At 40.8% G+C, this 25,789-nt stretch overlaps 1 protein-coding gene across 1 annotated transcript in view; it reads right to left on the bottom strand.

Annotated features, from left to right (window-relative positions):
• TMEM236 (transmembrane protein 236) overlaps positions 1–25,789 on the bottom strand; it is a 40,371-nt gene extending 14,582 nt beyond the window's left edge. Inside the window, exons 1-3 of the mRNA XM_070408071.1 lie at positions 25,492–25,789; positions 11,490–11,562; positions 8,782–8,923 (exon numbers count right to left, since the gene is read on the bottom strand). Of these exons, the coding sequence (XP_070264172.1) occupies positions 8,782–8,923; positions 11,490–11,562; positions 25,492–25,748 (472 nt within the window). The 5' untranslated portion in view covers positions 25,749–25,789. The remainder of the gene's footprint in view (positions 1–8,781; positions 8,924–11,489; positions 11,563–25,491) is intronic.

Here is a 25,789-nt window from a genome sequence, read left to right as displayed (position 1 = left end):
TGTAACAGAATGGAAAGCCCTGAAATAAACCCATGCCTTTATGGTCAATTAATATTTGACAAAGGAGGCAAAATCATACAATGGGGAAAATATAGTCTATTTAATAAATGGTGTTGGGAAAATTGGACAGACACATGCAAAAAAAATGAAACTAGACCACCTTCGCACACTGCACACAAGAATAAACTCAAAATGGATTAAAGACTTAATGTTAGACTCAAAGCCATAAAACTCCTAGAAGAAAACATAAGGCAGTAAAATCTGGGACATTTCTCATAGTAATATTTTCTCTTAAAAATCTCCTCAGGCAAAGGAAACAAAAAAAAAATAAACAAATGGAACTACATCAAACTAAAATGTTTTTTTAAAATATATTTTATTGATTTTTTACAGAGAGGAAGGACGAGGGATAGAGAGTTAGCAACATCAATGAGAGAGAAACATCGATCAGCTGCCTCTTGCACACCCCCTATTGGGGATGTGCCCACAACCAAGGTACATGCCCTTGACCAGAATTGAACCTGAGACCTTTCAGTCCACAGGGCACACTCTATCCACTGAACCAAACTAGTTAGGGCTAAAATGTTTTTTTCACAGCAAAGGAAACTATCAACAAAATGAAAAGACAACCCACTGAATGGGAGAACATATTCACCAATGATACATCTGATGAGGGATTAATATCCAAAATTTATAAAGAACCCATAAAAAAACACCAAAAACAAATAATCTAATTTAAAAATGAGCAAAAAACCTGAAAAGACACTTTTTTCTAAGAGGATACACAAATGGCCAATAGGCATATGAAAAGATACTCAATGACATTAATCATCAGAGAAATGCAAATTAAAACCATAATGAGTTATCACCTCACACCTGTCAGAATGCCTATCATCAGTAAATCAACAAACAACAAGTGTTGGTGAGGATGCGGAGAAAAGGGAGCCCTTGTGCACTGTTGGTGGGAATGCAGACTGGTGCAGCCATTGTGGAGAGCAGTAGGAGTTTCCTCAAAAAATTAAAAGTGGAAGGAACTGCCTCATGACCCCAGTGATTCCAAATCCGGAAATATAGCCAAAGAAACCCAAAACACTAATACAAAAGGATATAGGCACCCTTATGCTCATTGCAGTGTTATTTACAATAGTCAAGATATGAAACAGCCCAAGGGTCCATCAGTAGATGAGTGGATAAAAAAAGCTGTGGTACATTTACACAGTGGAATATACTCAGCCATAAAAAGAAGGCAATCTTACCCTTTGTGATAGCATGGATGGACCTGGAAAGCATTATGCTAAGCAAATACTAGTAAGCCAGCCAGAGAAAGACAAATGCCAAAGATTTCACTCATATGTAGAATGTAATGAACAAAATTAACTGGCAAACAAAATAGAAACGGACTCACAGATAGAGAGCGGACTGACAGCTGTCAGAGGGGAGGGGGTTTGGGGGGCTAGGTGAAAAAGGTGAAGGGATTAAGAAAAAAAACAAAGCAAAACAAAACCCTTATAGACACAGACAACACTGTGGTGGTTCCCAGAGGAAAAGAGGGGTGGAGGGAGGTAGAAGAGGGTAAAGGGAGGATAAATGGTGATGGAAGGAAACTTAACTTGGGGAGCTGAACACAGAATACTCCATACAGATGATGTATTATAGAATTATCCCCTGAAACTATATAATTTTATTAAACAATGTCACCCCAATAAATTCAATTAAAAAGTAAAAAAATATATTTTTGATAAAATAATTGGTAAATATATCACCTTGAAGTAAAAAAAAAAAAAAATTTTAAGCATAGCACGAAAGACAGGGTCCATAAAGGATATATTAATAGACTGAATTTTATCAAAATTAAACCTTTCCTATTGCAAAAACACTATAATGAAATTAAGAGGCATATATCCCTGAAATATATGATAAGTTAAGACATACAAAGCTTAAAATTCTTACTACTTACAGAACTCATGAGTCGGTACTTTAAAAAAAAACAAAGAATGGATGTGTCAACAGAAAAACAGATCAAGGATATAAATATATGATTTTTTAAAATCACAAATAGCCAATAAATATATGAGAAATATGCAACAGAAGTACTGCTTTAAGCAGATTATAAAAACATTAAGACGCTATTCTGCCTATGAAATTAGCAAAGATGAAAAGGAATAAATCATCTAATGTTACAAGGCTGAGGAGAAACAGGTGTTTTCTGACACTGCTGTTTAGAAGGTAAAGTAGGGCATTCTTTGGAGGGAGCCATTGATTGATTGACACATCAAAAAACCTTAAAGCCTTGCATATACTTTAAGCCAGAAATTGTACATCTAGGCATTTTACCTAAAGACATAGCATTATGCTTTGAGGTCCTGCCATACTTGGCCCAAGTCTCTGGGTATTAAAGAAACCGCACAGAAGGAACTGGACTAGGGCCACTGTGAGCAGATTTATTTGAAAACCTTACACTGCCAACACCATCTCTGGCACCTCTTACCGATGTGATAGTGGAAACCAACTCCTCTGAGAAGCTCTGATGTTTTCTACTCAAATAGCCTGTTGATCTCACCTCTAGCAAGTCGTTTCTGACTATGCAGATATCCCTTATGTAGCCAAACTCTCTTGCCACCCTGTTTGTACAATCCCCCACGACCTCCTGTGTATTTGCCTGCATGTGCAGCCAGTCCATAATAGTCCCTTTCTTCTGGAAAGCATTGTTGCCAAGGAGTGTGGGCATGTGCAGATGCTCAGGGTCTTCTGAGGACACTGCAGTCATCATCCTGATATCACTCAGCTGTCGTCCAGCGGCATAACTGCTGCGAACATAACTCTCTCTGTCCCCAGCCTCTGCTTGGCTAGTCACCTCGCCCAGTGGCTTCTCACTCCCATACACAGCACAGGGTCCCCCTCAACACAGACTCCCTGCACTACCCACACACCAATTATATTACAATTTCATAAATCATGGTTCTTTCATATAATGGAATATTATTCACCCAATAAAAATGACACAGCAGAAAAAGATGTAATAACAAGAATGATACCCACAACATATTGTTAAGGAAAAAGGGAAGTTACAAAATAGATTTTCTTAAGTGAAGAAGGCCTATCAAGATGCTGTTAGTTATAAATCTCTAGTGTGTAGGAGTATGGTCGATTTCCCTTTTCTTCTTTTTTGACATTTTAAATGAATTTGTATAATTTTGGAAAAACAGAAAATGTTAGAAATAAGACAATTCAAAATGGAATGTTACAAAAGGCTATCTGGGTTTTGTATGTGTTGGGCTACAAATCTGTGTGTGAATCCTCTACTGGCATGGGCCTGCTCTACCTGTAAAGCAATTGTGTGTTGTGTTGTGTTGTGTTGTGTTGTGTTGTGTTGTGTTGTATTGTGTTGTGTTGTGTTGTGTTGTATTTTGTTGTATCCCAGAGCAGCAGCAGCCACAAGACTTTGGATGTGGACACACTTTGTCCCTAGGGGGCGCAGTGTCATGATTCCCAGAGAGCCAACGACTAGAGGGGTAGAGAATTGGCCTGCCAAGTTATATTACCACCCTAGAAATAGACACAGCTTCTGACTCTAAATGAAGGCCTAGATTAATGGCTTTCAACCATTAGCAGAAGATCCACTTTTCAAATGAAATCTGACATAAAACACTAACTTCTGAAAGGCAAAAAATTTGTTGATCTGGTTCCAGTAGGACTTGGGGCATCCAGAAGTTTTCAGCGTAATTCTTGAAGTAGCTTTGTAGATTTCCAAATTGATCGTTTGGAAACAAACAGTAGTTGGTGTTAAGAAGGCAACTTCCATTTCAGCAAGGTTCGTCAATTCAGGGTGGGAAATCCAACTGAAGTTATTTTTACTACCAAAACATGGACACTAAACCCTTGGATAAGATAAAGCTTTCCTTCATCTGCGGCCCCAAAGTATTTGAACTATTATACTCTGTTATACCACTGACAACATGGTGCACAAGCAGGGCTCATGCTATTCAAATGAGTCCTGCAGGTGGGACTAAAAATGTGCACCCTATCCATGGACTTCTTTATGTGTCTGTTTGCATTAGCTGGTTTTTATATAGGAGGCAGGAAAGGAAATCTAAAGGTGAGCCTGATTTGGAGGTTCAGACAATATAGGCGTTTGATGTAAAGAGGATCTATGAGATCCTGTGGGGGAAAAAGAAGCCACAAGACCTAGTGATAGGAGGAGAAATGTTGGTTTCAGGGGAGTCACATGGCCATTACTTGCAATCATTAAAGCTCAGCCAACCCTCGTATATCAGCACACTGGGGATAAAAGGCTTCTGTTTCCTCAGGGAAATAGCTATTCCATTACGCTGATAGGGCCTCTCTAGAAAAGTAGGACTAAGCGGAAGAATGTCGGTATCCAACTTGCAGAGGAAAGGTTATCAGTGTGAAGCCTCAGCAGAACATCAGGCAACATCCCAGAGGCCAGCAGCAGCAGTACTGAGCGTTTAGAGCAGAGAGTCCGGCAGGAGTGGTAGGAAAATAGCACAGCAAGTTGTCTGTGCATGAGAATGATGACTGGGAGGACAGCAGGAGCCACAGGGTCGTCAACAGTCTAGACAACAAGTGAGAGGTCAGGAGGCTCACTTTGGGTCTGGTTTTAAAACAAGAGGGAACAATGGGAGAGGAAGAGAGATGGAGGTCCAGGCGATAGTAGGTTGGGAGTGAACTAGAAAAATTCAGATGGAAATGTTACAGTATGCTCATTTGTACACAGATACCACCAAAAGCTGGGGACAAAGAAAAAAATAATAAAAGCTGGGGACATTCAGTCTGTATATTATATTCTTACTAGAGGCCTGGTGCACAAAAATTTGTGCACTCGGGGGATGGGGGGGGGGGGTCCCACAGCCCGGCCTGTGCCCTCTCGCAATCTGGGACCCCTCAGGGGATGCCCACCTGCTGGCTTAGGCCTGCTCCGTGGGGGATTGGGCCTAAGCTTGCAGTCAGACATCCCTCTGACAGCCCGGCAGTCCTCGGGGGATGTCCACTTGCCAGCGGGGAGCAGGCCTAAGCTGCAGTCAGACATCCTTAGTGCTGCTGAGGAAGAGGGAGAGGCTCCCACCACCACCGCTGTACTGGCAGCCATCAGCCTGGCTTGTGGCTGAGCAGAGCACCCCCCATGGGAGCGCACTGACCACCAGGGGCAGCTCCTGCATTGAGCGTCTGCCCCCTAATGGTCAGTGTGTGTCATAGTGACCAGTCATTTCAGTGGTTCTGCTGTTAGGGTCAGTTTGCATATTACCCTTTTATTATATAGGATAGAGGTCTGGTGCATGGGTGGGGGCCAGCTGGTGTGCCCTGAAGGGTGTCCCAGATCAGGGTGGGGTCCCGCTGGGGTACCTGGCCAGCCTGGGTGAGGGGATGAGGGCTGTTCTCAGACTGGCTACACCCTCTTCAGGGAGGGGGGTCCTGCTGGGGTGCCTGGCCAGCCTGGTTGAGGGACTGATGGCTGTTCGCAGGCTGGCCACAGCCCCTTCAGGTGGGGGACCCCCCCTGGGGGGATCTTCACCCCATGAGGGTGTGGTCAGCCTGGGTGTGGGGCTGATGGCTGTTTGCAGGCTGGCCACGGCCCCCAGCCACCCAAGCTCCCAGTGGAGGCTGGCTGGAAGCAGGTATCTGAGATTTATTTATCTTCTATAATTGAAACTTTGTTGCCTTGAGTGGAGGCTACAGCCAGCCAGGGCAGGCGGGAAGCTTGGCTTCCTCCATCACTGGGGCAACCAAGCCTCCTGCTTTCTCCAGCTCCATGGCTGCCGGCCGCCATCTTGGTTGGGTTAATTTGCATATAGTCTGCTCTAATTGACTGGTGGGCATGGCTTGGGGCATAGTGGAGGTGCAGTCAATTTGCATGTTTCTCTTTTATTAGTTTAGATTTAGAAAAGGAAATGCTACAGGATGGTCAGACTTGGAACTGAAACAGCTCAGTTAGGGCAAGAGCATTTAAGCAGCCCTAGCTGGTTTAGCTCAGTGGATAGAGTGCTGGCCTGTGGACTGAAGGGTCCTAGGTTCAATTCTGGTCAAGGGCACATGCCCAGGTTGCAGGCTCTATCCCCAGTAGGGATGTGTAGGAGGCAGCCGATCAATGATTCTATCTCATCATTGATGTTTCTACCTCTATCTCCCCCTTTCTCTCTGAAATCAATAAAAATATATACATAAAAAAATATTTAAAAAAAAAAAAAAAAAAGAGCCCTGGCCTGTTTGGCTCAGTAGATACAGCATCAGCCTGCGGACTGAAGGGTCCCAGGTTCGATTCTGGTCGAGGGCATGTACCTTGGTTGTGGGCACATCCTCAGTAGGAGGTGTGCAGGAGGCAGCTGATCTATGTTTCTCTCTCATCGATGTTTCTAGCTCTCTATCCCTCTCCCTTCCTCTCTGTAAAAAATCAATAAAATATATATTTAAAAAAGAGCATCTAAGCATTGAGATGACCTTAGCTTCATCAGCAGAAGGTCAGAGCTGCTGCAAGCCTGGAGGGAGCCAAACGCTCCCAAGCCTGCTTGTCACCCACCCTCCCCTGCTTCTCTGATTCTGAAGTACCCCATGCAGTGAAATCATATTTGTAGCACACTTGCTTATTTTAAGATGTATGCGGTATAATTTATATGTTAATGAGTTTGTGTATTAATTTAAGTTCCAGAGGATAATCAAAATTTCCCATGGATTCAAAATTCATATATTTTATTAGTGTGCATGTTAAAATAAGTATTGGAGACTATTTGAGTTCAGAGTTTGCATAAAAATTAGATGCATATATAATTAATATTTACAAAGGCATTTTGAGTGAATGCTAGTCTTTTTTAAAGTGGGATTTAAATGGTGGAGCTATTAAAACAGATATTAGCCCTCTTAAATTTGGACAGAGCGGAGCGCGAGAAGGAGAAGCAGTTATATAAGATGCCCTGGAGGCTTCTCCCTAAGACGGACTTTTTCTTTGGAGTGTGCTTATTTCAATTCTCAGTGTCATCGTGACTTCTGATACAGGCAAAATTCCCCTTTAAAAATCCAACTCATCACTTAAAATATAAAAAGCCAATAACTTCTTCCCAAAAATATAAATGTGCATTTTTTAAGAGAAATTGCACTAAAAAGTAGGAACAGGAAAGTTCATATTCGCATGGAAATACAGAGTCATTAAGTACAGTGCAGGCCCTGGCTGGGTAACTGAGTTGGTTTGAGAATCGTTCCAATACACCAAAGTTGCAGGTTTGACCTCCAGTCAGGGTACATGCAAGAAGCAACCAATGAATGCATAAATAGGTAGAACTACAAATTGGTATCTCTCTCTTTCTCTCTCTCTCTCTCTCTCTCTCTCTCTCTCTCCACCCTCTTTGTCTCTAAAATCAATAAAAATAAAAAAGTGCAATTTCAAAATTCACTTATGTCATTAAGGAGCATAGAGAAGTAGCAAAGGGTTTAACGATTCCCAAGTCTCCTCAGCTAAAAAAATACACTTGACAGCGAAGGGCAGATGTAACTTTGGAGTACCTTTTCCTCAACAGATGGCCACTGGCTGCCATCTTATCTAACATGTCACATGTGTGTGTTAAACATAATAGTTCATCACTTCTCACCAAAGGACAAAGTACAACATATGAAGCTCAGAGTGCCACATTTCCTGGTGGCCTCCAACTCCGTTTTGCTTTTCAATTTGAGGATCAAGAGTGACTGACTGGAAGGGTGGTGGCTCATAACCCATAAAATGATTCTCTGCTCTTTTCCTTCCTGGCTGTAGTAGTCATGCCTATCACTCCAAAGCATTCTCCTATGATTCATTCAATTTACCCCAACAGGAAGTGATGAGTCAAAACCCACTCATTTCAAATATAACATCTTAACTATACAATAACCGTAGCATACAAATACTGTGAATTAAACACAGATACTATCACATGAAATTCAATGAAAGTTGAGGGAATTTAGTACTAACCAAACAAAATATTCAATTCACAAAATATTTTCTTAAAAAGGCCATTATTTAGTTTTGACTGATCCCTTTCGAGAATTGTGGCATATCTTGTGTGCGTGTATGGTTTTGTTTTGTTTTTTAGTGTGATCTTTAGCTTTTTGACAATCCACTATCAAAAACAATTATAAAAAAAAACAATTATACAGGAATAACTGCAATAGTCATATTAATTCCTGTATCAAAGGTATCTATACTAAACTCTTCATATATTCATCTAAACTTAAATTTTTTGTGTTTTTAAATAATTGTTATTGATTTTTTTTTTTTTGAGACAGATGAAGGGAGAAGGAGAGAGAGAGAGAGAAACACCAATGCAAGAGTGAAACATCATTGGCTGCCTCCTGCACACCCCTACCAGGGATTGAGCCTGCAACCTGGGCACGTGCCCTAACCTGGAATCAAACTAGCAACCTTTCGGTGCATGGGATGATGTTCAACCAACTGAGCCACATTGGCCAGGGATAAAGTTTTAAGAGTTCCTAAAAATAAAAAGCTATAATAATTTACTTAGATGGTTTTCTTGCTAAACATTAAAATGTTTGGTATTAAATATTTGGTAACTTTATTCATTTATCAGTATTATCAAAATGAAAGTTAGAAACAAGAATAATTGCTTATCTATCAAAGTAGGTTTAAAAATACTTGTATTTAGATATCTTCATTTGTAATCTTCTGTCTGTAACTTTAGCTTTACGGAGTTATCATTAAACATGTCAATAGATAACAGGGTGGCAGAAAAGTGAACAACAGGTCAAACTTTAAGAAAAAAATACCTTTAAGAGAATACTTACTTTTTTGCCTCCCTCTAAGAGGGTATATCCTGAGTTTTTCAATGATGTCAACCACGATCAAGGAAGTCAGAACCAGAGACACTGGTAGGTCAGGCAAGGTGTCCGGTAAGCTACCAGCAGAACCATTAGCATTCTTTTGAACCTGTTGTCATAAAACCATTTAGAAGCATTAACTTTATATGCTTTCTTTTTTTAAAAAAAATTGTTTTAATTATCTGAAAGCAGTGCTATACATTTATTAAAATACTAAAAGCTTGGTTTTCAGCTTCTCAGATATTTATCCCCATGAGGTTTTGAACCATTTCTAAAGATGTAATAAGTATTTATATCAATGGATGAGCTTTCAGTTCAAGGCAATACATGTGAAAATATAACAGCGGGCTTCTGGCAGTGGTAAAATGGACAATTCCTCCAAGCCTGCTGGTAAGCACAGCCTCTGAAAGGTCTCATATCGAAGACCTAGTCCTAGGAGGACAAGAATTGGAGTTTAGGATCTTCCAAGAAGGGAGAGCCTAGGTAAACGCAGTGAGGCTTTGGGGCACTTTCTTCATCTGATTGAGGCACCTACTTAAAAAACACAGTGGCAAGCATCATATTAATGATTATATGTTAAGAGTTTTCCCTCTGAGATCAGGAGTGAAACAAAGGTGCCACCACGACCATTTCTGTTCAACAGTGCACTTGAGGTTCCAGCCAGTGTAATAAGGCAGGATAAAGAAATAAGCAGTATAAACTTTGGCAAGAAAGAAAAACAAAATAATCATAGATTATATAAGTGCATATAAAGAAAAATCCTCCCAAAATGAATTAATTATTTCTACATACCAATAGCAAAGAGAAAATAAGATTTTTAAAAAGATAGCATTTAAAGCAACTTCAATCAAAATTCCAAGTTTTTTTATGGAAAGTGACAAGCTGATTCTAAAATGTATATAGAAATACAAAGGGCAAGAACTAGAAGAAAAAGAAAAAGATATGGAGATTTACTTTTCTGTTTGTAAAGAGCTATTATAAAGCTACAGGAATTAAGTCAATGTGGTATTGGCACAGGAATAGAAAAGTAGGTAATGGGACAGAACAGAAAATTCAGAATAGACCTGATTTATAACAAAAGTAGCAGTGTAGCACTTATAGAGAGATGTTGGAGAACAGACGTTTTAATAAATGGTGCATAGTCCATTGGATGTTATTTGGGAAAAAAATAAATAGAAATTGCCTCCCTACTGTACAAGATGTACAGAAATTAGCTCTAGATGGATTTTTAATCTAAAAGAGAATGGCAAAACAATACAGAACCCAAAATATAATATAGGAGATCTTCAGTTCCTCAAGATTCAGAGTCACAATATGACAAAATCTTCTCAAACCAAAGCACTATCCATAAAGGAAAGAAATTGATAAATGGGGCTATTTTTTTAATTAAGAACCTCTCTTTAACAAAAAGATACCATTAAGAGTATTAAGTCACAGAACGTGAAGATATTTGCAATACATATAATCAACAAAGGGCTTGAACTCTGAATATCTAACAAAACAGATGAATTTATCTGAAGTATTAGAAGTTACGGGAGAGCTACCTTTAAGGAGGACGGAGTCATTGCGAGGAACACAGGGTGGCCTGCAGGCAGCTGGCAAAGCTTTATGTTTTTACTTTTTTACACAGAGATTTGCTTTGTGGTATCGAATTAATATTGTATACTGATGTTTTGTGCACTTTTCTGTTTGTGTGTTAAACTGGAGTGGAAAATTACCTGGGAACTCATGGCACCTATACTTAATCTAATTGTCTATTTCTCTCTCTATTATCAGTAAATTACTGAAGATCAGAGTCGTCAAATTTCCTGAGGGGTCTATTTCCAGTAACTAATACAGCGCCTGGCATGTAACATGCATTTAATGATATCTGGTCAACATATAAATGAAATATCACAAAATAATTTGAGCTGTACACCTTGGGGAAGTGAAAACTCTATCTTTCACAGCACCTTATAATTAATAAGATTAGGAGGGTATTCTTTTTTTAACTTCTCGGATAATAAATTCTACATCCAGGAAGTTCTGCCTATAATATTCTTGTTCTGCAGGCCTCCATCCATTAAAGCAGGATGTAGTCGAAAATAGAAAGTTATTTTCAATTATGTATCATACACAAATTATTTGTCAATGGGTATATTATCAAAGGTCTTAGAGCATCGGTTCTCAACCTGTGGGTCGCGACCCCTTTGAGGGTCGAACGACCCTTTCACAGGGGTCGCCTAAGACCATCGGAAAACACATATATAATTACATATTGTTTTTGTGATTAATCACTATGCTCTAATTATGTTCAATTTGTATGTAACAATGAAATTGGGGGTCACCACAACATGAGGAACTGTATTAAAGGGTTGCGGCATTAGGAAGGTTGAGAACCACTGGAGAAGAAACAAATGTGGATCTATTTTCAAATTCCAAATCCTTGCTTTTAAGAATTATTTTGAAATAACATTCCTGCTTCTCACACACAAACACAGAAGTAATCTCTTTTAAATTGACTTCTAGGCTTTTCCTCCTTAACCATGGAGGTAACAATGACAAATATATATATTGCATTTGGGAAGAAGAATGGATAAAATAGACTTTAAGAAACGTGTTGGGCACACCACTCTATCAAATCCCAATAACAGGAAACTTTAGAATCTTGCATCAGAAGAAATAAAAATCCGTACCTCAGTCACTGCTACAGAAAAGCTGAAACTGGGGAGTGTGGTGAGCACTACACACATCATCATAACAGGTCTCCTAGCAAAGGAGAAAAAAATAAGCAAAAGCCATAATGTACAAGATCAACAGTTCCTGTTACTTTTTGCTAATTTTGCAGTTCCCGTTCCATTCATCTATAGTTTTTCTAAGAAGCTACTGCTTCCCTATTTCCATTTCCCAAATGCTCGAAGGTGGCAAAGGAGGACGCATGCAACAACCAGAATGCTTTTCTAGAACAAAGGGTGAGAGATTTCCAAATAATTAACAAATCATAGACAACTAAAACCCTCACAAGGCAAGACACATGACATGCACCGTTTTCATAATTCGTTAGTTGGATCCTGTCCGCAAATTCAGGCTCTGGTGACCAACTGGAAAAAAGAACAGCATGACTTTTCAAGTTATATTATGACCCATGTTGTAAAATGTATTTTTCAAAAAATTAATTTAAGATGAGACTTAGATACTTAGGGAGGCAGAAATTGAAAAAAATGGATATTATTTACTTGAACCCAAATTAATAATATACACATAAAAATCACATAGTTTTTCAAACTTGTTTTTGAACCACTTATTAAACCTTTCAAGATCAATCAAATAGTTATGAGATGTAATGTGTATTTAATATTCTATCTTCTAATAGGGACAATTTAAATATACATTTAGCATCATTAATTTTGGAGAAAACAAATTATACTCAAAGGTTTCCTATCATGAAATATTTACCTTCTTTTTTCTTAGTTAAATATATTAATTACATGTTTAGCATATAGTGTATCTAATAACAAAAAGTGTTTGAATGGGTGAACTATGAGAGCATTATACTGAGTGAAATATATCAGTCACAAAAAAGACAAACATATGGAATACCTAGAATAATCAATTTCATAGAGACAGAAATGGTGGGTGCAAGAGATGCAGAAGAGGAGAATGGGGAGTTGTTGTTTAATGGACATAGAGTTTTAGTTTTCCAAGATGAAAAGAGTTCTGGAGATTGGTTGCACAACAATAGGAATGTACTTAACGCTACTGAACTGTGTGTTTAAAAGTGCTTAGGATAATGAATGTTATGCTATGTACATTTTATCATAATTAAAACTAATCAAGTAAGTAAGTGGATTAAAAAAAGTGTTGGAGTCTTTCAAATGACTAAGAATTTCTCACTACTGACAGGCATCCCTCTAATTCCATCCCCCTCTCAGATGTTCTGGTTTAGACATAAATTATGGGGTGGGATATCCCCTCTCTCGCTAGACCCAGTACAACCTGTAAAATCTGGAGTATGATCATATTTTACATGCATAGCTTTGCCTCCTCTGTGAGTCTAGATCCAGGTTCCTGCAGTACTCAGCTCTCTAAGACTGAGCAGCACGTCACATTCATAGAGTCCTCTTCCCAATTTGACCCCAGGAACTGTTCCTGCACCTCTTCTTTAGCTGTATTATCTCCCTTGATTATATCAGCCAACCCCATTGCTTTAAATACCACACAATTGCCAATGACTCACCAACATATTATCATATACAGATACTGGCTTCTATCCTTAGTTCTGGATGTGTATGCCCAACTATGTGACACCTCCATCTATTAGTAGACATTTAAAAGGCAACTGACAGTTAACATTCCTAAAGAAGAACCCACATCCTTCTCCATATCTGTTGTTACCATCCTCAAATCCTGTCTGATTTACTGACAAAATGCATTTTGAATCCATCCTCTGCTAACACAGTGGTTCATATACTGTCATCTCTCATCTGCAGTATTTTCTAAACAGTTTCCTGTTAGTAACCCTATTCTTACCCAATAGTATTTTCTCCATAGAGCCAACAGTCATATTTTTAGATATAAAATACATGTTATCACTGCCCTGCTCAAAAATCTCCAATGCCGGTGTATGGGAGAAATGGGAAGTTATTGTTTATTGAGTACAGTGTTTCAGTTTGGCAAAATGAAAAGAATCCTGTGAATGGATGGTAGTGATAGCAGCCTAGCGGTCAATTAAAATAAAATTGAAGCCTATCACCCTAGCCTACATACTCTATATGATGTGGTTCCTCTCATTTCTCCTTCTTTCATCCGTACTTAGAATGACCTACTTAACTCTGTCCATTTTGGCCTCCTGGTTATTTCACACAAAGGCTGCCCCACCTCCAAGTCATATGCTCTCTATTCCTTTTGCCAGAGGCTCTCTATGCATGGATCTTCTATGTCTAGCTTCTTGTTGTCATTTAAATATATAAACTACTTGAAATTCTGCTGACTAGTTATTGACTTGTTTATTGTTTGTCATATTGCTCTTTGTCCATATCCAAGATAAGTTTCCAGGGAGCAGGGGCTTTATCTAATTGTTCACTACTTACTCTTCACCATCACTGTTTTTCAGCCATTTTTGTGCAATAAAACTTCTAGGACTCTGGAATATCCTATAGAGCAGCGGTTCTCAACCTGTGGGTCGCGAACAATGAAAATACATCCTGCATATCAGATATTTACATTACGATTCATAAGAGTAGCAAAATTACAGTTATGAAGTAGCAACGAAAATAATTTTATGATTGGGGGTCACCACAACATGAGGAACTGTATTAAAGGGTTGCAGCATTAGGAAAGTTGAGAACCACTGCTAGAGAGGCTTCTAAGAATATAACTTTTAAATGAAAAAAATAAAATACATATTTAAAAAAATAAAGTAACTATGTTGACAAAGTAATTCAAAACCTTAAAAAATTGATATATTAATAAATGTTCCTGTCTATAAACACAGTGTCTTCTTATTTTCTTTGGAGTGAAAACTGTAATCACTAGTGGTAAGTGTAATCACTCATAATTTCAGGGTAGTGAAGATCATAAACCATATCTTGAATTACCTGCACAATTGTAGGGGACCCAAGATGGCGGCAGAGTAAGTAGAAGTTACACTCAACTCCAACCAGGACCAAACTGCAACTACAACTAAAATACAGAACAATCAACCTGAATAACCAACTGAAGACGAGCTGAGCAGAAGCCTTATAACCAAGGATTTACAGAAGCCACAACAAGACTGGTAGGAAGGGCAGAGACACAAAAAGGGTTAGCTCTGCCCCACGGGTGATGGCTAAGAATCTGGAGGAATATCTCAGCTGCAAAGGCTCCCCACTGAGGAGCACGGGGTCTCACTCTCACGCTGGGATCCACAGCCCAGCACACCAGAGCCAGGAAGCGGTGCCCACATAACACCTGGCTGGGAAAGTGAGCGGGGATTCTGTCTGCCAGGGGGAAACTGAAATATGATGGAGACACAGATGCCATCGTAAAGGGCCCAAAGACAAAATCCTTGTTTGCGGTCACTTATCCTGAGCTCCAGTGGAGGGAGGGCATAGTGGGCTAGAGTCATGTGAGAGAGACGGTTTTGTGGCTCTGGGGAGAGACCTGAGGGCTCAGACACCAGGATTCCTGTGCTGAGTCCCTCCCCCCTATCACAGATATCTCTCTTGAGTGGAGCACTTCCCTCCATATGGCATCAGCCTGGGGGAATGCAATAGCACCACCCTCTGGGCTTCCTGTCACACCACCCTGCCCTGATGAAGAGTCAGCTGCCTGGGCCAGGATGTAGAGGTCTGGGAAGACTCAGGGGTGTCAGTGACTGAGTTGTGTGGCTTTGGTGCAGAAAACCATTACCCCCACTTTCTGGTTGACCTGTCCAATGCTTCCCCCACATGAAAGATCCACTAGTCCCACACTCCCAACTCCAAGCGGCCTACCCTACTAAGCTTGGTCTACTAGCAGAATCTGGGACAGACTGAGTTGTATGGGGCCATTTTTCCCTCTCATGCCTAACTGGAGTAGAGCCTTACATTCAAAAAGGCCCAAACCTTGGTTTGTTTGGGCCTGGTAAACTCCGTCGGCCTCACCCTGATGACTCTTTGAGACCCTGTCCCATAACAAAGGTGAGGGGCAGTTAGACTTGGCACATCCTGGGACCTTTTTCTCAGACCCCACACTGGCACTGAATTTGAACCCGTATCAATCTGGTGAATATCACTAGTGCCTACTTGATGATTCACTGAGAATTTACCTCATGCATCTTGAATACTGCCAGAGGATGTTTCAGTGACTAAGTCTAACAGGCCGCCGGCAAATGGAGGCAGGCTGAGGTGGATCGGGGAGCCTTGGGCCTTTTGCTGATGAGTCTCTGGGCTCAGTGCTAATGGAAGCCAGCCTTAGTGAGCAGTGTGGTCCTTCCCACACACACCAAGGCCCAGCAGAGGCAGCCACAAATGATAGATTGCTTTAAACAGATTGCCCTGAGCCAGTCAAAAGCAGTGTCTGACATCAACCGGCACCAGAGTCTCTCCCAAGAGGCCTCCGAGCAGACACATCCACTAGCCAGCTTCCGACAATATCAGAGCAGGATCCAATGAGTTTCACAAGTGGCATATCCTAAGTGAGATCTCAGGAGGCACCAGAACCTGCTGAGGCAAATTCCACTTCATGTGATCAGTACCTGTGCAGCAACTCGTACACTGCGGTCAGGGTCAATCTTCATAGTCAGCAAGCCTGAGGGTCAACCCCATACACAAATGGGGCAATAGCAATCAAGACTCAATTACAACAGGAGGGCTCACATAACCCACACTAGGGATATTCCTGGAGCATCAAGGTGATCAAGGAGACTGTGTTCCTGGGTCCCATAGGATACCTACTACATAAGGCCACCCTACTGAGACCGGGAGACATAGCAGTTCTACCTAATACATAGAAACAAAGAGGTAGCTAAAATGCAGAGACAAAGAAACATACCCCAAACAAAAGAACAGAAGAAATCTTCAGAAAAAGAGCTGAATGAAATGGAGGCAAGCAATTGGTCAGATATAGAGTTCAAAATAATGAAATTGATGCAGTAATTTAAAAATAAACCAAAAAAAAAAAATCAAACCTTCCAACAAATAAAAGTTGTGGACCGAATGGCTTCACAGGCAAATTTTACCAAACATTCAAAGAAACACTAACACCTATCCTCCTCAAACTTTTCCAAAATATTCTAGAGGAGGAAAGACTTGTAAGCACATTTTATAAGGCCAGTGTTATTCTAATTCCAAAACCAGATAAAAAGACTACAAAGAAAGAAAATTATATGCCAATATTCCTGATAAACATAGATACTAAAATCCTCAACAAAATATTAGCAAACCAGATCTGGCAATATGTTAGAAAGATCATACACCAATAGCGGAGGTGTAGGTGGATTTTTCTCACACCTCCTCCCAGAAACAAACTGGAATTAAAACTAAATTGGGGAATATTCACCCTGAATTAGCAACTGAAGACTAGCTGAAAAGGAGACTTTCAAACAAGGAAGGGCAGAAACCACTTCGAGACTGGCAGGAAGGGCAGGGTCACAAGAGGAGCTGGCCCAGGTCACAGGAGTGGCAGGCTAAGGGTGAGGAGGGCTATGCTGACTGTTGGGGGTTGCCCCTGAAAGGAGAGAGGCCTGGACCTCAAGTTGGGTTCTCCAGCCCAGACAGACAGAGCCAGAAAGAGCCACCCATTTACCATCCAGCTGCAGGGCTTCCATCCACCATGGAGAATCTGAGCCTACTGGAGACAAAGTCACTTTTTTTAAAGGGCTGCTGCACAGGATTTCCACTCCCAAGACACTCACCCCAGGTATTGGCAGAGGGAGGGTGGTGTGTACTGAAGTCACCTGAGGAGAGACTGGGGTAGAAGGAATTTGGGGACAGTTGTAGAGGAGTGCCTGCCAGGATCATGCCCGATATCACAGCAGCCATTTTTCCTGAGAGGTGCAAAACCCTCCCAGCAGCAGAAGCTTGGGGATCGGCAAATACCATGCCCCCTGGTATACAGCTCACACCCCTCACCCCCAAGGAATCCCGCTTGCCCCACTCTCTGGAATACAGTGTACTCCACCCTGCATCTCAAACCCTGCTGAGGAGGCAGCAGTCCCAGGTGGTGTCAGTGACGGTCTTTGGGTTGGCGACATGCCCCCCACATTCCCAGGACACTAGTTGGCACTTCCCTCTCATGAGAGAGCTGATAGACACTCCCGACTTCCGTTAGGCCCCACTGGCTGCTGAGGTCAGGGAAATATTCTGGGACAGACTTACACATGTGGCTCTGGGATGGGGAACACACCAACCATCTTCCCTGAAGTCTGGACATTTTCTGACCTGCCCCAGGTCCCTGTGCTGCTAAAAAGTCAGCCTAAGAGCTCAACTTGGCCCCTCCCATGGGAAACCAAGCCAATGGAGGCAGCTACAAGCGGTAGATTGTTTAAAGCTTCAAACAGGGTGCCAAGAGCCAAACATGGACAGTTCAACATTGGCTAGCACAAAGGCACCTTCCAGGAGGAACAAAACAGGCATACAAGAAAGTTGGCCTCTGACAACATAAGAGCAGGTTCCAAAGGGAAATACAGCAGGCACTAAAATCTGCCCTGAAGAACTTGACTCCCCCCGCCACCGCTACCTCCCGTCCCACTTCCACCCCATTATTTTCTTTTTTCTTTTTTATTACTTCGGTAATATTTCTTTTACTCTCTTCTCTCTTGTTCTTTTCATAACTCTTATCTTTTTCTTTCCTTTTCTTACTCTACTTTTTCTTTTCTTTCATTTAATACTTCCCCTTCTTTTTAACTGTTCATACTTTTTTTCTCTTCCTTCTTTTCTTTTTTACTGTTTGCATTTTCATATCTTTATTCTTAATTTTTTTCCTCTCCAGTATTTTCTTTCATAATTTCCACCCATAACTTATTTGGATCATTTAGATTATGAGTTTTGGGACTCTGAGTTCATGATGTTTAGATGAAATTTTGGACTTAGAGTTGATGCTGTAATGATTAAAAATTTGGAGATGTTGGGATGGAGTGAATCTATTTTGCACATGGGAAGAATGTAAATTAGGGGCTGGGGGACAAAAGGCAGACTGTTGTAGGTTGAATTGTCTCCAAAAGAAGACATATTGAAGTCCCAACCTCAAACACCTCAGAATATGACTGTGTTTGGAAAAAGGGTCATTCCAGAGGTAATAAGTTAAAATTAGGCCATTAGAGTGGGCCCTTATCCAACATGACTGACGTCCTTATAAATAGGAAAGATTTGGAGATAGACATGCAAAAAGGGAAGACTGTGCGGAGGCACAGGCAGTGTGACGAGATGAAGGCAGAGATCAATCGGGTGGTGCATCTACAAGACAAGGGCTGCCAATGGAGCACCAGCAAAACAGCAAAAGCTGGGGGAGAGGCCTGGGACAGAGTCTACCTCAGGGCCCTCAAAAGGAACTGTCACCAACACTTAGACCTCAGATTTCTAGGCTGCAGAAGTGGGAGACAATACATTTCTGTTGAAGCCACCAAGTTTGTGGTATGTCCTAAGAGCAGTCTTAGGAAACAAATCCAATGAGAAATAGAATTTATGTTAGAAATATAGACACTTCTTTGAAGGTGTACTCAGGCTGAAACGAATGCAAGATTGAAATCAGAGGACAGATTGGCTGAAGAGAAGGGCTTGTGGACCTGGTGTAACTTATAAATGAAAGGCTGCATTAGGGCGCTACCAGTAGAGTGCTGTGTACATATGTAGTAAATTGTCTAAAAGAAGGACTCTCCCAGGAGCGGGCCTGTGAAGAAAGACCTGAGCCAAGCCACGTGAGTTATAGATTCTTGTTTGTGCAGCAAGAATTCTGACCTTGAGATCTTTCACAGAGGAAGCATGGTGAGTGGAAAGGCCAGATAATAACTTGGGAAACCACTCTGTTCAGAAACTCACTAGGTTCTCTTTTACTTAAGCCAATGTCTGGAATGTCTTCCTGCTCCCAGCTTCGCTCAAATCTAGCTTTCTTGTGAGGATTTCCCTGACTACTCCAAACCTGAATCCACACACATCTATTGAACACCTATGCGTGCAGGGCATTGTGTGGGGGCCTGATAGGATGGAATTGGCGCGGGGGGGGGGGGGGGGGGTCGCAGTAGGAAAAGTGAATCAAAAGGGTACCTTCCTCACTATCAGTACAAAGTTTTGATGACTCTCCTCTCTGGGCTCATCAAGAACTTGTGGCAGTCACATACTATTTAGTGGTTTAGTGTATATTGTTTTACATTACTTTCCAGTATTTTAATGTGTAACTGCAGTCTCCACAGTAGACTACAAGCTCCTTGAGGAAGGCGACAATACCTAATGTGTATTCAGGTATTCCCCGACAGTAGGCTCCGAATGAAGAATCTTTGTAGGGAGGTAGTTTGGAAAAATAGATAGAAGTTAGAGAATGCATGGTCTTGCATGCCAGGCAGTCAACAACTATTCAGTAAATGTTAATTAAACGAGGGACTGGGTGAATGAGAAATGGGAACTGAAAGGAAGTTCAGTTAGATAAACTCACAGCTATTCTAACAAACCCTGGGAGTGGACTAGTGGATCACTGTTAACCTGGAGGGTTTCTAGTAAAACTGTGCCATCTACTACTGTTACTGGTAACTCTGGGAGATGAGGAAGATATGTGTCCTCTCAGAGGCAGAGGACTCAAAAATCAAGTGGGACAGCCAGCATTTTGAATGACACAATCGGGATCCAGAAGATTGCAATCGATTAAAAACATGACTAAAATCAATGCAATGATGTTTCATAGGGATAAGAGTATATTATTGAATTCAGGTTTAAAAAATGTTTCAAGTATTTATCCATTGACCTATTCATCTAAAACACTGGTTCTCAACCTTCTGGCCCTTTAAATACAGTTCTTCATGTTGTGACCCAACCATAAAATTATGAATCGTAATGTAAATATCTGATATGCAGGATGGTCTTAGGTGACCCCTGTGAAAGGGTCGTTCCATCGCCAAAGGGGTCTCGACCCACAGGTTGAGAACCGCTGATCTAAATGTTGGCCTACACTTGTTCTAAGGCTAGAAAGACAGGCTTACGGGTGCTGCCAAGGCGTGAGATGCAGAAACTATGCATTGAGAGCCAAGTTTTTCAAGGCATTTTAGTCAATCACACCCTCGGTCATGAAACAAGTGACACAGTTGGCATGGAAGTCAATACATCACATCAAAATACAGTGAATTCCCTTTCAAATCAGAGGCAGACTGTCTGTCTGTATTGTGAGAAATAGTGTAGCAGGCGAACTCTAAGGTGTGGTCCAGCTTTCGGATTCTGTGGTATAATGTCAACCCTGAATTATACAAGTAAGGGAAGTGTAGATTTTTAAGTGGTGGCACTGACATGCAGAAAACATTTTCCAAGATCATTGCTCTGTCAACAAGGAAGCAAAAAGAAGCAAAGGACAAGGACACCTGCTGGTGAAGGTTGCCCAGTCCCAGCTTGGGATAATACAATATTCCTCAGGCTTCCTTGAACAAATCAACCAGGACAGCGATCTGACAATGAACTGGAACTTATGGAAATTGGGGGAACCGTGCCAGTGTAAGGTGGCTCTGGAAATGAGTGTCTCGCTGGGTTGAGGAAAACAGTCATGGAGAACCAGAAGCTGATGCAAGAGAAATGAAAGAGGAAGAATTAACAGAATCTGATGACTTACTGCATGTGCTGGGAAAGAAATGCAAAAGTAAATATACTCTTGCTGATTTATTGATTATGGAGGGGCTGGACAAGGAAGAGAAAGCCTGTAGTCAGGTATCACATAATTATCACTACTGAGTAATTTAAGGTGACAGACACACAGAGAGATGTGCTCTGGGAAGAAGTAACCATTAAGCACCAGTGTTTATTTAGTTCATGGTAATTTACGATGACATTCTCAGAGGTGCTGAAAAGACAAGCTCGATTTCCTAGAGGTTGTCCAGTCTGCCCATCCGTGCCCAGATGTTTTTGGTGCTGCTATGGAACAGTAAGGTGCTCAGGAGACCAGGCTCTGGAGACAGACACCCTAGGGCAGTGGTTCTCAACCTTCCTAATGCTGCGACCCTTTAATACAGTTCTCATGTTGTGGTGACCCGCAACCATAAAATTATTTTCGTTGCTACTTCATAACTGTAATTTTGCTACTGTTATAAATCGTAATGTAAATATCTGATAGGCAGGATGTATGTTCATTGTTACAAATTGAACATAATTAAAGCATAGTGATTAATCACAAAAACAATATGTAAATATATGTGTGTTTTCCGATGGTCTTAGGCGACCTCTGTGAAAGGGTCATTCGACCCCCAAAGGGGTCGCGACCCACAGGTTGAGAACCGCTGCCCTAGGGTCAATGTTGGCTCCAGTACTCATTGGCTAGGTGGTCTTTTAATCTCTGTGCCCCCATTTTCTCACTTGTCAAGTGGGTACTATAAGTGTTCTTACATATAAAGCTTACAGAATTAATTACAATCATAGAGGCAATGTGTTTACAACTATGCTTGGCACATAGTAACTGTTCAATAAATATTTGCTCTTATTTTGCAACTGCTATAACTACCACTACCTTAAACAAATCATCAGCAAAAGCTCATCGAATATGTGAAGGACTTCTGCAAGGTAAAATGTAGCCCAAAATGTTGGAGTCTTTTACACTTGGCACTGCCCAGGATTTCTGACAAGCCATGTCTAAAGCAATTAAACTCTGAAAGACTTGAGAGAATTCCTGAAATACAGCCCTTTATCCCAAGGCAGGGCAGGAATCCCTAGGAATCCTCCAGTATTATTCTGCCCCGAGGTACCCTCTCCTTGGAGGTCTGCTCCAGCTTACGGCTAGCCTTGCTCAATGGTTTCACACATTCACTGTTATTACAGGAAAGGGTTTCTTATTTATTGGGATATACAATTTGGTCTATATATAAATAGCTTTTCTTCATTCCTCAAACCATCTGCCTAGTCTGTTATGAGTTATGACAGGCATCCCTAAAAAGGAACAATCATTCTAAAAGAATGAGGAAGTGTTTAACAAGAGTAAAGGAAGGAGAACTGTATTAAAGTTCAGACCCTACTGTTGATTTAGTGTGTATGTCTTCAGCTCTCTGACATTGTTTCCTCCTTTATACAATGGGAATTACATCCACTTGGTCAGCTTCACAACACTGGCAGGCAGGTCGATAACTCAAGTCTGCACCTCTCTGATGTTTTGCCAGGACACACCCTTTAGTAGCTGGATGACTCACTCTCTTCTGAAACCAGCCTCGTGGGCTCATGATGCCAACATAGACCTGCAGGAAGGTTCTCAAATAGGCCCATCAAGAAGACATAAATGCTAAAGACCGATGAAATGTCACATAAACAGCTATTTATTCTTCAAAGAATAATTCATACTTTTAATACCTACTTTCTATAGTAGCAATTATTTTTGCTTAGCTTCAGCCAGCAATTAAGATACACGACACACTCTATATTACCACATATATTAAAATATCCAAATTCACACATCTGGGGAAACACATATAATATCCCAATATCCATCTATAGGGGAAATGTATCCTAATGACACTAAAAGGGTTGAATTTTTCTTGAAACACACTTGGCATTCAAAGTCAGAAAGAATAAAGAAAAAGTTGCATGACATAGAGGAAATAGCACAGAATCAGGCAGATCTGGACTCACAAATCCCAGCTCCACCACTTACGAACTTTGTCACCTGGCAAAGTTAATCATTTCTTTGAGTTTCTATTCTTCATCTATGAAATTTGACACTAGCACATATCTCCCTGAATTGTCACAAAGTTCAAATTTAATAGTGCAGAATGCATGAAACTCCTAGAATAGTGCTCAGTAGCTATTTCTTCTCTTCTATGCCAGGAAGAGATAATAATATGATAGTGCTCATGCATGAGGCCATGAGGAAATAGTTTTACAGTCTCACTGAAATTATAGATAACCTGTCACATATTTAGAACACTTGTAGCCAGCCACACCCACAAACAGAAAGGAAAGAGTATTTTCCAAAAGAAATGACTGAAAGATATAATTGTTGTGACAGCCCAAGACACCTTAACACAGGAGGATGACCTAAAGCAGATACACAAAAGAAACATGTTCACTGCGGAGTAGAAATGAAACCTACTCTCTTCCTTACACTCAGTCGCCCCAGGAGACTGGGAGCTTCAAAAGGCAGTTTCGGGTAGAGGTTAGGAGTACCAATCATGGAATCAGAAGGACCTAGGTCCAAAGTCTGGCCCTTCCATTCACTAGTTGACTGGGAAAGTTGCACAACTCTCTAATCATCAATTTCTTCTTGCATGAGGTGTTACCGAATGAAATGAAATTCATATATAAGTCTCTTAGCACATAAGAGATCAGTAAAGAAGCAATTATAGCTTAATGATGATGATGATGATGATGTGTGATATGGGAAGCTTTGCTGCCTGAATGATATAAAGAACTTGGGGTCCTAGGAATTTGAGCCAATGTAAAATAAATAAATAAATAAATAAATAAATAAATAAATAAATAAGCAAGCAAGCCCCTTCCTGGGCTGCCACAGGCCAGCTTCCCATTGATTTACTCTCGTGGTCACTTGGACTTTCCTCCCTGGCCCAGCCAGAGTCTTAGACAGTCAAAGCAACTCCCAGGGGGTATGAGGAGTGGAGAGCCCAGCTCAACTCCAGACCTACCCCTCAGATGATCTAGAGCAGCAGTTCTCAACCTGTGGGTCGTGACCCCTTTGGCGGTCGAATGACCCTTTCACAGGGGTCGCCTAAGACCATCCTGCATATCAGATATTTACATTACGATTCATAACAGTAGCAACATTACAGTTATGAAGTAGCAACGAAAATAATTTTATGGTTGGGTCACAACATGAGGAACTGTATTTAAAGGGCCAGAAGGTTGAGGACCACTGATCTAGAGGCTTCGGGTCAAGGTTTGCATCATCTTCTGCTAGCAATTAAGATACACGACACACTCTATATTACCACATATGTTAAAATATGCAAATTCACATTTGAGAGTCTGGATCTGCCTGATTCTGTGCTATTTCCTCTACCTCATGCAACTTTTTCCTTATTCTTTCTGACATTGAATGCCACTGATAAAAGCGGCCAGCCAAATGTTTTATTTCCCGTCTCGGGAGCTCTGCCCACAGGGAACTGAAGCCCCCTGGTAAGTGTGATTCTCGAGGCCATATAAGTATCGGTATCTAAAGAGCCCTTCACTAGCCACACTTCAGCTCTCCCCTTCCGCACCCTCCCACAGGCATAGCTATATTTATTATTTTTACATTTCTACCCCTGGTGATCTTAAAATTCAAACACACTCTATGCTGTTTAACTTTAAAATAAAAGATCTGAATGAAAGAAGATTTAAGATATCAAAGAAAACAAAGATATCCCAGATGAGAAAGAATCAGATCTGAAGATCTCAAAAGAAAAATATGTTAGTATCAGAGATTGTTCTCAATACCTTCACATGGGTCAGTCGGTACAGCCATTCGCTAAACTGTCAGTTAAATCAATATTAAATCTTAATTTACTTAAAGTATTTTGTATTATTATTTAAATACTTCTCCCCCACCAGGGTAATAGAATTTATGGACACAATAAAGTATTATTTTTGAAAAGCTCATTAAAGGAGCTAGTTGCTTAAAAATCTCAGTTGGTTAATGGTCAAAGGATGCCTTAGACCTGCAAACCAAGCATTAAAAACATTTAAAAATACACATTACTTTCAGTTTTATACAAAAGTGGAATTCTATATTCTAATCTGTGGTTATTATTTCTGTAAATTAACTGTCATAACTTTATGCAGTTGGTGTACAAAGGAATTAAGTCTAACATTTACTGCTCACGGTATCATGCAGTCAGGTTAACGCCTATCTTATAAACACATGGAATTAATTATTACCCATCAGTAAAAAGAACCCCACACAAATATGGAAGGTGCTATAATATTAATACATTGATAGAAACAGTGATTGTTACTTCTCCTTCATCTTACACTATGCACATTTCTGCTACGCTAACGTCCTTACACAAAGGACATGAGAAAATATCTTTGAAAGCATCCGAGGGATTCCCTGCTAAAGAATTCTTTTACTTACCATCCTTTAATTTTTTTTGAAAGATGGTGTTTCTTGTATAGGAGAACTTTTATGGGAACCCAAATCAGTAGACTCGCTGAAGCCACATAGGCAATTGAACAGGAAACGATCAGCCAATAATGAGTTTTTTCTCCTCTACCCCTTGAGCTTTGATAGGCAGTGGCGAACTGTTCCACGATCACGAGCGTGGGGATGGAGAAAGCAGCAAACTCAAGAAGCTCGAACACCAGGAGCTTGATGAGTCTTCCGGAAGCCATCTCCAGGCAGTGCGAGCAGCCGCGGGCCCAACACTCCCCCT

The sequence above is a fragment of the Myotis yumanensis genome, unplaced genomic scaffold (assembly GCF_028538775.1).
Source record: "Myotis yumanensis isolate MYYU_CA2020_CCGP unplaced genomic scaffold, mMyoYum1.0.hap1 SCAF_1, whole genome shotgun sequence".
NCBI lineage: Eukaryota > Metazoa > Chordata > Mammalia > Chiroptera > Vespertilionidae > Myotis > Myotis yumanensis.
The sequence above is the reverse complement of the archived record's forward strand: the minus strand, read 5'-3'. Positions and strand labels throughout refer to the sequence as shown.